The 16,568-nt window shown below is 35.1% G+C and overlaps 1 protein-coding gene across 10 annotated transcripts in view; it reads left to right on the forward strand.

The window, feature by feature from the left end:
* The window catches only part of DGKB (diacylglycerol kinase beta), an 802,099-nt gene that overhangs the window by 240,280 nt on the left and 545,251 nt on the right, over positions 1-16,568 (forward strand). For 7 of the 10 annotated variants that reach the window (XM_077122452.1, XM_077122491.1, XM_077122470.1 and 4 more), the window contains one exon: positions 5,499-5,575. In XM_077122452.1, coding sequence (XP_076978567.1) covers positions 5,499-5,575 — 77 coding nt within the window. Of the gene's footprint in view, positions 1-5,498; positions 5,576-9,201; positions 9,336-16,568 lie in introns of those variants that run through there. The other 3 variants (XM_077122515.1, XM_077122505.1, XM_077122495.1) reach the window with 2 other exon arrangements.

Here is a 16,568-nt window from a genome sequence, read left to right on the forward strand (position 1 = left end):
GAGGCTTATATTGCAAAATATAGGGGACTTAGAGCTACATGGAATTACAGATGGGTGAACCATTAGCTAATGAGGTTGAACCCCAATGTAAGGGAATAAATAGTGAAGGTGGTTCTCTAGTGGGTATATAAGTAATATTACCATATTGAAGATGAACAAGTTTGAAAGGGGTTGTATAGATCTACATGTCCCACTGATTGCCACTGGAAATATGAATTAGTTCTTGCAAGAATTACTTCAAAGATATGATTCTTGTACCAAGAGCATTTAAGTCCAGGGTATGGGGGAAAACTGCTCTCACATGCTATGAGCTACATTCTAAAGCAAACCATCAGCACTACCGCAACAACAGCAGAAGTAAATAATGGGGTGAGGGACAAGAGTTAAGAGGAGGTTTAGATTTCCTATTTGGCAAGGGTATGTTTATTGGTTTTCTTTCTACTGGGGAACAGTAAAATTATCTAAAATTGAGAATGTTGATGGACTTTGGACTTTGGGTCCTATACATGATGCCCAATGAATGCAGGTGGCTGAAGGATGCACTGATGGAGAAGTAGATTGGCAAATGATGGTATATACTTATGAAGGAAGGTTGTGCTGCTGCAAAGGAACAAAATCATGAGGCATACAACAATGTGAATGAAACTGTGGGACATTTGGTGAGACAAAATAAACCAGAAGCAAAAGAAGAAGAATGGTATGGTTCATCTTTAGAAAATGCTTATAAGAAAACAGGGGCCTAGACCGTAAGCTTTTAGAGCAGACTCATTAAGTCCAGAGTGGTTTTTATTATGTCTGGATTTTGAAAGGTTGTTTTATATATATAACCTGATACTTAAAGATAAGAATGAAGCGAAACAGGTTGGGGTTAAAGTAGTTCAGAAATAGGAGTAAGGAAGACAGTGTTTAAATTTTAGAACCACATGTACTCTTTGAGACCAATGGAAGAAAGTTTTGTTTGGTCTGGAACTGAAATTTTCTGTAGTGCATAATCTAATTCAACCTATTTGTATAGCTCATTTGAACAATTGAAACACAGGGAGCACAGAATAAGAAAGAGGTCCATTAATCCTGTATAGATTATTGTAATGCCTGGATACATCCTAGAGTATATTACGCAGATAATCAAAAAGTATTGGCAAGGTCCCTTGAGGGATGGATGAAAGACTATGGAACTATTAAATCTTACCATAAGGGAATCCCCTGATACTGTGTCAAACTTTACAGACACCCAAATCAATAGGCCATGTCCTCAATCATGAGGCTTACTCTTATGATGTGTATGTAGGTAGTGGAGAAGCTTAGGCTAACTATAGGCATGCCTTAGAGTTACTTTTGGAGGACGTCTTTTGTTGCTCAGATGTGGCCTCACTCTCTCTAAGCCCAGCTCTGAAAGTGAAATCATTGTCCTCCCCTGCTACATGGGACATGACATCCAGGGGTGAAAGCCTCCCTGGCAGCATGGGAGATGACTCCCAGGGATGAATCCAGATCTGGTACCGTGTGTTGTAGTTTGCTAGCTGCCAGAATGGAATATACCAGAAATGGAATGGCTTTTAAAATCTAATAAGTTGCTAGTTTACAGTTCTAAGGCCGAGAAAATGTCCCCATTAAAGCAAGTCTATAGAAATGTCCAATCTAAGGCATCCAGGGAAAGATACCTTGGTTCAAGAAGGCTGATGAAGTTCAGGGTTTCTCTCTCAAGTGAGAAGGCACATGGTGAACACAGTCAGAGTTTCTCTCTCATCTGGAAGGGCACATGGCAAACACAGCATCATCTGCTAGCTTCTTCTCCTGGCATCCTGTTTCATGAAGCTCCCTGGGAGACATTTTCCTTCTTCATCTCCAAAAGTCACTGGTTGGTGGATTCTGCTTCTCGTGGCTATGTCATATTGCTCTGCTGCCTCTGAATCACTTTTGTTTTTCAAAATGCTTCCTCTTTTATAGGACTCCAGAAACTTTTCAAGACCACCCAAATGGGTGGAGACATGTCGTCACCTAATCCAGCTTAACAACCACTATTGATTAAATCACATCTCCAGGGAGGTGATCTGATTACAGTTTCAAATATACAGTATTGAATAGGGATTATTCTGTCTTTATGAAATGGGATTTAGATTAAAACATGGCTTTTCTAGGGGACATACATCCTTTTAAACCAGCACAACATGGGATCAGTAATCCATCCTGACCAAAATAGGGATAAGAATTGTAACTAATAAAGTATCAGTGGCAAAGAGAGTTCAAATAGAGTTGAGAGGCTACTCTAGAGGTTGCTCTTACACAAGCTGGTTACCTATGTAACCGGTTACATATCATAACCTGCCAACCTCCCACCAAACAATTCCAGCTAACCCTAAAGAGCACCTAGGGCAATATGTAAGATTCCACAAGGGTTCCATGCTAGAATAACTAGAATAACTTTCCAAAAACCTACAACCTCTAGATGGGTCCCTGGTCCCTAACCCAGCCTCTCCAGAACATCAGATAGTTCCATCCTCCTACCCCATATTTGTGACAGGCCTTTCCAATGTGAAAAATTTAGAACTGCCATAGCCTAACACCCCTAAAGAGAGCTATGGAAAAATCAAGGTGATGGTGGAGTTATACAGAGAAGATAGGATTTAACAAATGAATATGAATACTGAATCATTAAATTTATATATCTTTCAGTCTCCAGTATTTCAGAACAGCTAGAAGTAAAACCTAAAATTGTGGATTTATAACCCATGACAAACTCTGAAATATGTTCTAGAACTAATTGTGGTGCTGTGCTTTGAAATTCATAACTTTTTTATATATATGTTATTTTTCACAAAAAAAGGAAAAAAAAGGCAATTGTGATGATAAAAAATATTTAAACCCTCTTGCCTCCTATATTGTGGAGCAGCTAAAAGGAAAAATATGGGACGATTGCTTGCTTACCCATGACAAACTCTAGGATCTGTCCTGTAACTACTTGTTGAAGAGTGCTTTGAAAACTATTGCTTTTTTATTTCTTTGCTTTGTATCTATGTTATGCTAGACAATAAAAGAGGGTCAATGAGGTTCAGGGTTTCTCTCTCAACTGGTAAAGCACGTGGCAAACATGGTGACATCTGCTAGCTTTCTCTCCAAGTTTATTGTTTTGTGAAGCTCTCCCAGGGGCGTTTTCCTTCATTATCTCCAAAGGTTTCTGGTTGCATGGGCTCTGGCCCTCATCATTCTTGCCACCCTGTCATGGCTCTGCTCTCTTGAAATCTCATCCTTCTGAAGCTTTCTCCAAAATGCTTCCTCTTTTAAAGGATTCCAGTAAAGCAGTCAAGACCCGTGTGGAATGGGCAGAGTCAAAACCTGTGGAGATAATCTAATCAAGTTTCCAACATAAAATGCTGTACAGTACATCCACAGATGAATTAGCATTAAAACATGGCTTTTCTAGGGCACATAATCCTTTCAAACCAGCAGAACACCTGAAGAAATGTGTAGTAAACTAATAGTGTTTCCTTTTTCATGTAGCATTTCATGTCCTTTTCAAGCACATTAGTTTGACTCTTCAATTTTCTAAACATTGCCAAATGCACCTATTAATTTAATTTTTATTTCAGAACATTGTAAATGTAATCTAATTTTCCTAGAAAATTATGTAAAAATATATTGCATATGCAATCTGATATATCAGAAACAGACACATAGTCAGTATGTGCATTTAGTAAATATTTATTGAGCATCTAAAATATAAAGCTGCTAGGAACTGTAAGGGGGGCAAAGATGATGCATTCCTGGAGTGTATTGATTAATAGTGGGCAGAAAAAGGTGCATATCAATGATTTTAAAGAAAAAAAACATCATAAAATGTGAATAGATTATTCTATTTGAGCCAATGACTGAAAAATCATTTGTTGTTAGGGCAAGGACAGAAATTAAAATTGGCGTAAGACTTTACTTATTTATTAAGGAGTACACCATATTTATTCCAAATATATAATGATTTTTGATTAGGCAATTCATAGAATACAAATAACCAATACACTCACTGAAAGAAATTCAGTATCATTAAAGTAAAAATGCTAATGAAAACAAGTTTAAAAGGTAATTTCAAGAATAGCCACTTGAAGTAAGCTTGATATGCTGGCAAAGATTTGATTAGGAGAATTGGGATTCAATTCACATTTCTTTTCAGGTCATGGATTTTCTAGGGAAATGCACAGAACATTTGGGAACTTGTAGAGACTTAAGTACTATATAGCTAACCTGTTCATTGTAATGGATTTGAAAAACAAAGACTAAAGATTTTTAAGTGACTTATCACAAGTGACACAGAGACAAAGCCAGAATGAACCCTGCTCTTCCCTATGATTACCAAGGATACTATGCTGTTTTTCATGTAATTGTCACAAAGATGAAAGAAAATACACTTTAATTCATTTAACATTTACTGAAAATTCCTATATTCCAGGTTCATGGAGATAAAAATTTGTTAGCAAAGTTAGGGTGGGACAGAAATACAAATGAAATATAATATTACTGAGTTTTGGAGGAAGTCAGAATGGAGTAGATTCAAATGTTTGGAAGCCATTGCCTTCTGCTTGCTTCTTATATTTTATTTAAAGCTTGTTTGGTCATTGTTATTCAAACATAGTTGAATATTTAATTTATATCAATATCTGCTAGCTTTGATTTCCTCTTACTTAAATCTGTTATAATTGTGGGAGTACTTAGTCAAATTATATTTTGATTACTAAGGCAGCACATGCATATATATTAAATTATTTTAAATATAATATTTACAGTAGTTATTTCTTGACATTTTTCATTATTTCCCTTATTTAACTGAGGATAATATTAAGAAGGAACTATAAATTGTAGTGCTTTTGAAAAATTAATTTAAAATAATTTTGATAACATCCTGAAAGTTTTATTGTTTATTAATTAAAATAAGATTTGCTATTGAGCTTTTTTTAGATTTAAAATTCCTCCCTAAAAATATTTGTAAGATACTAAAATTTACATTTCTACTTTGAATGAACCCACTATTTAGTTTTAGCTATAATTTTATATTTTCTTATTTATCTGGCAAGGTTTTATTAGTTAATGCAGTTATATATAAAACATGCATTTTCTGTGAATTATAAAGTTCAGTAAAGAATCACTGCAGTCTTATTTACCATGTAAACTAGACTTACTTCATTTATGTACATGTCATAGTGCAAAAATAAGGTAATAAATCACATAATGTATTAATTAATTCACTCATTAATTTATACAATGTATAGTTGGTGGCTCCATCTTTGGTCAATGTCCTTGTGCCAAGCATAAATTTTTTTCTTTTTTTATCCTCTGTGATTGCCATCTACAATTACATAGCCTTTGAAAAATGGTGAAATAATTTATATAGGCAGATTTTAAAATTGGGCTTCTGTTGGTGATTATATTTTAAGAGTTCTTTGTTTCTGGATAGTACTACATAGCCACAATATGTATAAATAAACAATTTCTGTGTTTTTTATTTCCCATAGATTCTACGAAGAAATTAAAGGATGTTCTTGAAGAATTCCATGGTAATGGTGTACTTGCAAAGTATAATCCTGAAGGGGTAAACTCCTTTTTTCTTTATATCAGTTTCATATATATTTGCATGGGATAAATTTATATGCTTTATATATGGGCTATATATATATTGGATGGATAGACGGGTAGATGGATGAGTGGATGGGTGGATAGATAGACAGACAGACAGATAGATAAATCGACTTGGACACACAAACATCTACCATAACATAAACAAAATGAAGTTCTTAAAGAACTGGTATTCTGGAAGATATCTTTAGTACATTTTTCAACCAAAAATATTTTGGTAACGAAAATAACGTGTCTATGTTGTATGCTTGAAATAGAAAAGGCCACTACAGAATAGTGGTAGTTCTTTTCCTAGAAGAGAGGAAATGAAATTGGAGAGGGAGGCAGAAGGGGTCCTGAGTCTCACTCTATGACCTACAAAGTTTAACCCAAAATAGGTAAGAGTTTGGGATAGAGAGTTGCTCCTTTGAGGGAATTATTTCCATGACCAATGGTAGATTCTGTGATGAGATGTAACTGCTCTATCAAATTAAAGAGCCAATTTGGGGAAAAAGAGAGGATTTTCTTCCCTCAAATTTGTGCTTAACATATTAATTAACAGAATACATATTAAGATTTTGAATCCCTGAAGTTCTTTCCTTATAAAAACTTCACATGACCTGCTGTTTGCTTTTGGACAGCATGCTTCATGAATGAATGCCTTTCCCTTCCTAAATATTTGCTAAGTAACCTCTCATTTGATCTTGACTGAGATATGTTACATTTTAAGTGTATGATCACCATTACTTCCAGTTCATTTGCAGCTTTACCCAGATGATATTTAGAGTAATAGGAGTTAAAACAAATCGACCTTTACAAAGACCTTTTTGCCTAATTTATTTACCCACCTACAGTAGATACTTTTCCTGACTGAATGTGATTTGGTGTTTATCGTTGTTGTTTTGCATTTGCATGTTTCCAAGAACTGTTCTTGGTTATTCTTTAATAATGTACCCCTTTGAGATTTATTGAACCTATATTTTGTTTATCATACTCCAGTCTCTAAATTCTAATATCATAAATTTCATATTGTTCTATACTTTCTTTCAGTATTTCTCATAGCCAGCTATTTTTCTTATATTTTATCTTTCACTTTGATTCCTAATATATTTACTATTCTTTTAAAAACTTTTTAACCTTACTAATATTTATTTTCCTTTCTAAAAATGAAATTAATATTTAGTGCCTATACAGTATAGGGGGAGACTAAGGCAATTGGAAGTCATCTCCATTTTTTTGTATGAGGAAAAAAAACTATATATATGGTCTACTTTTTTTCTCATAGTTTATTTTCCCAAATGCTTTAGAATGAGAGGAAAAAATGTTGGCAGAAAAACGTGTAGAACCTACCATATCAAAGTTCAAGAAATCAGAGGCAAAAGTGAAAATTATGCCTTTATTGAATTGCTTTAAAGTCCAAAACCTTCATCAATATTAACCTTGCAACCATATTTGAAAATGTGCATGCTATTGAACGTGTACATAGAGATAAAACTTGTTTTTCTTCTCCCTAAAGCTAGCTACTGGCTACAAATACATTTGAAACATGAACTTGTTTGCAAAGTAACCTTTTTGCTTTAGTGATTTCTCATTTAATCTATTCTTAAGACTCATTCCTACTGATATTATACATTTCATGAAGGCAATCAGACACTGTATGTTGAATTTATTGAGGTAATTTACTAGATTCATTGTTAGACACATATGATGTCAGTCTTTTCAATAAAGTAATACCTCCTCATAAATGCACAGATTTTCAGTTGAAATGCATTACTAAAATAATGAGCAGTTGGAAAACAAAAAACTACATCCCAAAGGAATACTTATTTGAGAATGAAACCACACTCTTATCTTAAAACTGCTAGCAATTTCATCTTGGGAAGAAAATTTCAGTTTATATTACTGTTTTAAAACTTACATGCATTTTATAAAAGTTAACAGGATATAAGAATTTCTGATGTTGAAAATGAAATCTTTAAGGCCATGAAGTTCTTGTCAATATATGACATCCATTTTACCCAAGGTTGTTCTGACATTGTGAAATAATTCATATGAAGTCATTTGAAGTTATCACGCCTTTTGACTGGTCAAGTTGAGCCTAAAGTTTCTTTGAGTAGATAACTGTTTATTGATGTTTAATGATACAAGGAAGATTAGAAAAGTGTCTAGCATGCCTTTAAAATGAATAATTAATTCCTTATTTTCTGAGATAAACACAGCTTGCACTAATCATGTAATAAGTATTTGCAAAGAGAGAACAATCTAAATATCTCTTAAATTGCTTCTCTTTCAACAAAGTATAGCTGCTTAAATGGCAGATGCCTTAATTTTTTGCTTATAATGCACTTGAATTACTGAATTTTTAAAGGGCTACGTATAAAAATCTGAGTCCAGTGCAGATGTGACGTGGTTAGGGCTATTTTAAAAAGTAATGTGTGGATGAATCTTTTAGTTTTCATTCTTTTCTTTTAAAGTTAATTTGTTAAGCATTCTTTGATGAAATTAGTAACAGATTCATAAAATACAAATGTTTGTAAAAAAGGCCTTAAAGATTCTCTAAGAATAAAAATCTTTAAAAAGCCTTGTAATTCCTGAAACTAATAACATTACAAAGTTTTAGATGAAGAAACTCATCTGCAGAAAAGTAAAATGAGTTTCCCAAGATTAACCAGTTAAATTTTTGACAATAACAACAATTAAGTCTGTTTGTCTTAAATCACACTTTAAGGTCAGTACTTTTTCCTCTCCACTTCATTGACTAAGCTCTAGATTGAGAGGGAAAGCCTTGGGAGAAAAGAAGAATAAGGGGAGGGAGAAAATAGTTTAAATACACTGGATGGCATTGGTTGTGTAACAAGTGTTTCATATCCCGCTACACAAAATTATTACTGATCCATGCCTAACAAGGTACAGGATTTCTATTAGTTTCCATCTAATCCATGAACGTGATAACAGCTCTTTTACAGTAGGGATCCAGTCTTAGTGAGACGTTTCACAATAAAACACAGCCAGATATAAATGTTCTAATCAAAATTATAGCATTTGATGATATAGGAAAAAAATCACTTTGACTTTACATACATATAATTTTATCCTGGGTTTTCATCTTGAATCTAAATAGATCCAATGACATCTTAAGAGACAGAAGAAATTAAGTAATGACAGATGTATAGAAATATAGTGATGGACAGATATTACACCAAATAGGAAGAAGAATCATCAGGAGTAGGGAATAAATTTTCATAACCTAATTATAACTTTACATATGCCATTATATTTTCCTAATTACCTATGGAATGTTTCAAGCATACTGTGTATGTTATTCGTTATATTTATCATGTGTCACTTAGAACTATTTGCTTATTATAGTCAAAGGTTGATAGGCTGATCTAGGCAGTAGGTCTCAAATTTTAGTATGCATCAGAATCACCTGGAGGACTTGATATAACACAAATTGCTGCCAGCACCGCCCCCCCCCCCAACCTATACACCTGTCAGTGTCTGATTCAGAGGTACTGAGGTTAATCTAAAAAATTTGCATTTCTATTGATTTTCTAGTTAATACTCTGGATTCACATTTTGAGAAGCATTAATCTAGTGCATGTTTTAAAATCAATTTGTAAATGTGAACTTTTAATTAAATTATCAGAGGTATGAGATAATGACTATAAATTATCTTACATTAACACATGTTCTTTCTTTCCCTGCGTGCACAGAAACAAGACATTCTTAACCAAGTAAGACATTTTCTTTTCTATTGATATCTGTTTTTTCTTCCTTTTTCTGATATGGGGTTTGAATTTTTCATCCATATCACTGAGTTGTACGTTTGTTATCAATTAGATTCATGTATTATGCCAGGTTGCCTGTAATACTCATAAGTGAGGTCAAATGAAACTGAAAATTTGTTTAAAAAAAAAGAGAAAATGCTGCCAGCTTAGCTAACATCTAAAATTGAGGCAATGGTACATTAGTATAATAATAAATGTACTGGAGTGTGGATTTCAGAATTGTAGACTATGGAATTTACTTTTCTAATTTCATTAACTCATAAATTGCATTTAAATGCAATTAATAAAGCCATTTTTTGGCCTGAAGCACTTTATTATTAGATTGAGAGAATAATTGAAAATTCATGGGTTTTATGAAGGGGAGGAGAGTAACACATCTGTTGCTTCAGCTGCTCTCTCTCAGTAAATACCATTTTCTAAACTAAGATTTAAGTCAGTAGTTCATTTGTTTATGCAGAATTACAATACATTTTTTACTCTGAATGGTATTTCCTGTCATGCTGGATTAGCTATGTTCATTGTCCTTACCACTGTTGGAAGTTTTCTTATTAAAAAGTACAAGTTGATTAGAACCATTCCTTGGGCAATGGTGGATACTTACTAGCTATTTCCAATTCTTAAGTTTAAATTCATGTCCAGTATGGCACAGTACAAATGATCATGTAAAAATTATCTTGTTTGTCTCAGAGAAAGATCCTACCAGTAATATGTTACTGTCTCTTAGGATGGGGCAATGTTGAAATTGCAACTCACTGACTATGATGACTTTTAATAGCTTCCATTTCAGAGGATGATCTTTTTGCAATCTCATTTCTGAATTTGTGGTAACCTATTAACGTCCCAAAGCCTGAGTATGTGGGCTTTATGGTCCTTATGAGATTACCGATCAGAGTAAATAATTGCTGTTAGTGTCTACAGTTTCAGCCCATAACAATTAAAGAATACTATGTCAAGCAGCTTCTTGGTCAACAAACACACCCTTCTGCACACCCTGCATCTCCCACAAGAGACTGAAAGCTGGAGTCTAAGATATCTCTGGCTTTTCTTGGGATCATCAGAACGAATGCCTTCCTTTCTTTTGTTTGCCCAGTCTTTATTCTATATGCAGTTTTTAGTGTTCAAGCAATTTAAGTTGCAGAATAGCAAGAACAGGGAAAGCTGAGGGTAGCCAGAGAGAGAGAAAGGATGAGAACTTAAACATTGTTGCTGTATGTCTGTTTCTTTGTGTCTCTGTGTTCTGAGAGTAGGACTTTCTCTGTATATGTTTCCTCTCAAGCATTCTTGGCTCAAGGCTGAATTATGCTTTCATAGCTCCCTGTGCTTCTCTTATCTCTGTGCTTGGTATTTAGTACTGTACTTTCTGTTAATGTGTATACACTTTAACTTCATACAAGTGAGATGCTTCAAGTCTCTCAATAAGAAACCTGGGAATTCAGAACCTGCTTAAATTAGTGATGCTACCTAATGTACTATTTCCAATGTTTGAAGAAGGATTATTGACACAGATTTAATTATTAGCAATGACATAAGCATCCTTTTACTGTAAACTGTAATTATCCTTCCAGAAACAAATTAAAACTTTCCATTAAAGAAAGTGTCTGGAAAGTATGACAGTGAATACCTTAGGCGTGTGACTGAACTGAGTACAAATTCTACATCTGCTGTATATTAGTACATATTAGTTTCTGGGCTCATTAATCTCTCCTAGCTTCAGTTTGCTCATCTGTAAAAAGAGGAGAGTATCAACCTTGTTGGGTTGCTAAGAGTGTTGTGCTGGTTTGAAAGGATGTATGTTCCATAGAAAAGCCATGCTTTAATCTAAATCCCATTTCATAAAGGCAAAATAATCCCTATTCAATATTGTGTGTTTAAAACTGTAATCAGATCATCTCCCTGGAGGTGTGATTTAATCATGAGTGGTTGTTAAGCTGGATTAGGTGGCGACATGTCTCTACCCAGTTGGGCAGATCTTGTTAAGTTTCTGGAGTCCTATAAAAGAGGAAACATTTTGGAGAATGAAGGGGATTCAGAGAGAGCAGAGAATGCTGCAGCACCATGAAGCAAAGAGTCCGCAAACAAGTGACCTTTGGAGATGAAGAAGGAAAATGCCTCCTGGGGAGCTTCATGAAACTGGAACCCAGGAGAGAAGCTAGCAGATGACGCTGCATTGGCCATGTGCCCTTCTAGATGAAAGAGGAACCCTGACGGTGTTCACCATGTGCCTTTTCAGATGAGAGAGAAACTCTGACTGTGTTTGCCATGTGCCTTCTCACTTAAGAGAAACCCTGAATTTCATTGGCCTTCTTGAACTAAGGTATCTTTCCCTGGAAGCCTTTGATTGGACATTTCTATAGATTTGTTTTAACTGGGACGTTTTCTCGGCCTTAGAACTGTAAACTAGCAATTTACTAAATTCCCCTTTTTAAAAGCCATTCTGTTTCTGGTATATTCCATTCTGGCAGCTAGCAAATTAAAACAGATTTTGGTCCCAGGAGTGGGGTGCTGCTGTGGTTTGCCAATACCAAACATGTTGGAATGGCTTTTTAAATGGATAAGGGGAAGATTCTGGAAGAGTTGTGAGAAGCTTGATGAGAATGCCTAGAATGTTTTGAAGAGACTTTTGATAGAAGTGTAGACTCTGAAGATACCTCTGATGAGGGCTTAGACAGGAATGAAGCATGTGTTATTGCAACTGGAAGGAAGGCAATCTTTTAAAATGGCAGATAATCTGGTAAAATTGACTAGTGGCTTTGGCTGGAAGGCAGATTTTAAAAGCCACGAACTTGGATAGTTAGCAGAAGAGATCTCCAAATTAAGTGTCAAAAGTTAGCCTGGTTACTCCTCACAGCTTATAATGAAATGCAATAAGAGAGCAATAAGCTGAAAACTGAACTCTTGGGTACAAAGAAACTAGAAATTGATGTCCTGGAAAATTCTGGGCCTTCAGAAATGGAGAACCCAGAGAATAGTGCTCCATGTGAAGATTTGGCCAGATCTGGAACCAGTCAGCCATCTCAGAGAAAGCCAGGATTGGACATGGAGTTATCCAGGAAGGATTTGTGGAAACTCTTTATGTCTGATGGGCATGATCTGAGGCTACTGCATAGAAAGTCAACGAGAGTGTTATGGGACCTATATAAACAGAGCCACTGCCAGTCTGGACTGGGAGTTTTCAGAGAAGGGACACATTGGAGGAAAAATAACTTCAGAGGCAAAACCATGGAGGCTGAATTCTGAAGTCAAGAAGCCTTGGGCCAGGAGAGGGGACCCACCCAAGCCTGTGGAGAGGGTGAGTTTGCCCCAAAGGCAGAGAATGGGCCTTCCACCCGGTTGCAGTGGAAGAGTCATGCCACCTCAGGCCTTGGCAGCTAGCAAACTAAAACAAGGGTTAAATTTGAATGTGTATGTATAATAATTAGCTGCTGTCTGGCATATAGTAGGCATTTCATTAATGTTTAGAGGAAGTGGCTATAGTTACACTTTAGTGACCAATGTGATTTATACAAATAGAGAAAGTAGGGAAGCAGTATTTGGAATGGGGGAAATACCTTCTGGAATAGTTGCCAGGGTATCTGAAATTTGCCCCTCACCAGTCCGTTAATCTGGTTTTCTAAGGCCCTTGCTTTTCTCATCTCTAGAAACGAGGAAAATAATTCTGATCTCTTTCACAACTCAAAGATAATTTCCTTTCACCATGTGGTGTGAGTGGGGACATGATGTGATTTGCTTCCCATGCCAAGCCTGGCCACAACCAGGGTGTTGTCTTGTAGTGAGTTACAATATGCTTCTATTTGCTTCACTTCCCCCAACTGTATGGTACCAGTAAAATTAGCAGGGAACAGAAGTAACATTAACCGACATTTTGACATTTCTTCTCTATTATGATCAATATAATTTCAGTGATCTTCCTCTTCTGATCAAACTCACAATCAGAACACAGTTTCAAAACATACCATCAGACTGAATAATGCAGTGCCTAGTATAATTCTATTTTATTGGCCTGATAAACTATGAATTAATTATTCTTGTAATATCTAATGTATTTCATTTCAATATGTGACCTCAGGTTTTATGCCTTGAGACTAAGAAAATTGCTCTAGCATAGAGTGGAAGCATGTCCAACACTATGAGAAAGCATTTAAATAAAAACCTACAAGAATAATTATTTAGTCACATTATAAAATATTTTTAAAAAATCAAGTTTTCTTTCAGATTTCTAATAATTATGCAGAGGATCAATCACACCTCAGCATTTACAAAAATGCGGTATCATATCCATGAAAATATTTGGAATTTGAGAGCCAACCATTCACTTTTATCCTATATTAAGAGCTTAGATTCATGATTTGTCTACTACAACTGCTTTTACATATGTTACCGCTTTCCTATTTCTTCCCTAATCTGCTGGAATAAACCTACAGAAATTTTAAAAGTACCTAAACATTTAGAGTCTATGAAATACAAGCGTGTCAATTGTTTTAATTGCTTTCTCTAGAAATTAGTTTTAAAAACAAATTTAAATACATTGGGAAATAAAAACACTAGTATCTTTCCTTAGTTAAGTAGTACAGCCAACTTTGAAATTTGGCATTTAGACACTCTATATAGCTTGGTTATTCTTTTATTTATTTAATAGCATTTATTAAAAATTTTATATGACCACTTTTTGGCCTTTTGGCTAAGATCAAGTGTAAAGATTTATATCAGTCACAACTCAGGTTAGAGAAAGTGATGCTGGGGTATGCAGGAAGTCTTTTTCTACTTTTCCAAGCTCAGGCAGAATAAACACGTAAGATATATTTTTAGGGTTTGTCTTTTGTTTTCATTTGAGGGTTTATATCATTAGGAATTCCTCTTTGAATGGAAGAACACTGAAGGATACCAGAGAAAAATAAATCTGGAGATTTGGGTGGAAAGGCTAGAATATCTAAGATTTTAAATTCATTCATAGACAAAAGGAAATAATAGATAATATTTTTAAGATGCAAAAATTAAATTTCCCATAGAAAACAACTGTAAAGGCAATGTGGAAATAGACAAGATGATCTGTGCTATCAAAAAGTATAAAACTAGTAAATATTTTATTATAAATTGCTAGATATATGCCTTACCTCAAGGAAATTCTTATGCGCTAAAAATAATTAGTGGATTCCCTGACTCAGTTGTAAAATCTTATTCCTTCACTCTCATTTGTTGGCTCTTTAAGTATGATCTGTCCTATCTCTCTTCTTACCTTGATGTTTCTCCCTGAACAGATAGATTTAGACTTTAACAGCTTAAAAAGAGCAGAATGTATATGATAGTATAGATTTAACATCCTTGAGACACTTGGTCATTTTGTTATTGGATTTGTGATTTGGTTTAGTTTTTAAAAAAAATATTTTTATTGACAAATCTTCACACATCTAGTCCATGCGTGGTGTATAATCAGTGGCTCACAGTATCATCACATAGTTATGTATTCATTACCATGATAATTTTAAAATCATTTGCATCACTCCAGAAAAAGAAATAAAAAGAAAAAACTCATACATCCCATGCACCATACCATATTCCTCAAGTTGACCACTAGTATTTCAATCTACCCAATTTATTTTACCTCCTATCCCCCCATTATTTGTTTATTTATTATCCATATTCTTTTGCTCATCTGCACATACCTGGATAAAAGGAGCATCAGACAAAAGATTTTCATGATCACACAATCACATTATACATGTTATGTCATTATACAATCACCTTCAAGAGTCAAGGCTACTGGAACACAGCTCAGCAGTTTTAAGTACTTCCCTTAGGCCACTTCAGTACACCATAAGCAAAAAAGGAATATCTATATAATGCATAAAAATGACCTCCAGGATAATCTCTTGACTCTGTTTGAGATCTCTCAGCCACTGAAACTTTATTTTGTCTCATTCTCTCTCCCCCTTTTGGTCAAGAAGGCTTTCTCAATCCCATGATGCTAGGTCCTGACTCATCCCAGGAGTTCTGTCCCACATTGCCAGGGAGATATACACCCCTGGGAGTCATGTCCTTTGTAGCAGGGTGAGGACAGTGAGTTCATCTGCCAAGTTGGCTTAGAGAGAGGCCATATCTAAGCAACAAAAGAGGTTCTTTGGGGGTGATTCTTAGGCATAATTTTAAGTAGGCTTATCCTATCCTTTGCAGAAATAAGTTTCATAGGGGCAAATCCAATATCGAGGGTTTGGCCTATTGATTTGGTTGTCCCCACTGCTTGTGAGAATATAAAAGATTCTCCAAATGGGGAAGTTGAATATTTCCTCCTTTCTCCCCAGTCCCCCGAGGGGACTTTGCAAATACTTCTTTATTCACTGCCTAAATTACTCTGGTATACATTGGGGCATCACACTAACCTGGACAAACCAACAAGATCTCATGCCCTATTCAAGATTCCATGTACTTATGGTGTTCAAATAAACTGACCATACAAGTTAAATTAGGTAATGTACCACCCAAAATACAAATTTTGTACCCAGTAAACATCTCTCCCTTTAGTCTCACACAGAAGTTGAAGTTTTAAAATATGGACAATATCATCCTTTACCCTGTGTTCTAATCTACCCAAATTCTATCCAGATCAGCTTCATTCATATCTTTAGTTGAAGTCTGATCCATTTTTCAACTTTTTAAACAGTTCATGTATGAGGTACTGCTGACTTTCATAGCTTCAGAGCTCTAACTCTGAGTCTCAGGTGTCATATAGATACCCGAAAATTTTGGAAACGACCAGGTTATATACTATCAGCTCAGTATCTCAGGATTTAGAAATAGCAGTTACAACTCTTGAATAGATGTGACTGCTGTGAAAGCTCACAATCTAGACCCTTTACAATAGGCCCCAACCTGATAACCCATGCTCTTGACTTCAATTCACTCTGTTTTTACATTATAGTTAGTCCATATGAGTGAGTCATAGTGGTATTTGTCTTTCGATTTCTGACATTTCATTCAAAATACAGTTCTTATGGTTCATTCACCTAGTTGCATGCCTCACTTCATTCCTTCTGGTGGCCTCTCAGTAGTCCATTGTACACCACAGTTCCCCCTTCCATTCTTCAGTTGTTGTATAGAATTGTTGGTTGGCAGTTTCTCTCTTTTAGAACCTTAAATATATACCACTACCTTCTTGCCTCCATGGTTTCTGCTGAGAAATCCATA

The sequence above is a fragment of the Tamandua tetradactyla genome, chromosome 1 (genome assembly GCF_023851605.1).
Source record: "Tamandua tetradactyla isolate mTamTet1 chromosome 1, mTamTet1.pri, whole genome shotgun sequence".
Classification (NCBI taxonomy): Eukaryota; Metazoa; Chordata; class Mammalia; order Pilosa; family Myrmecophagidae; genus Tamandua; species Tamandua tetradactyla.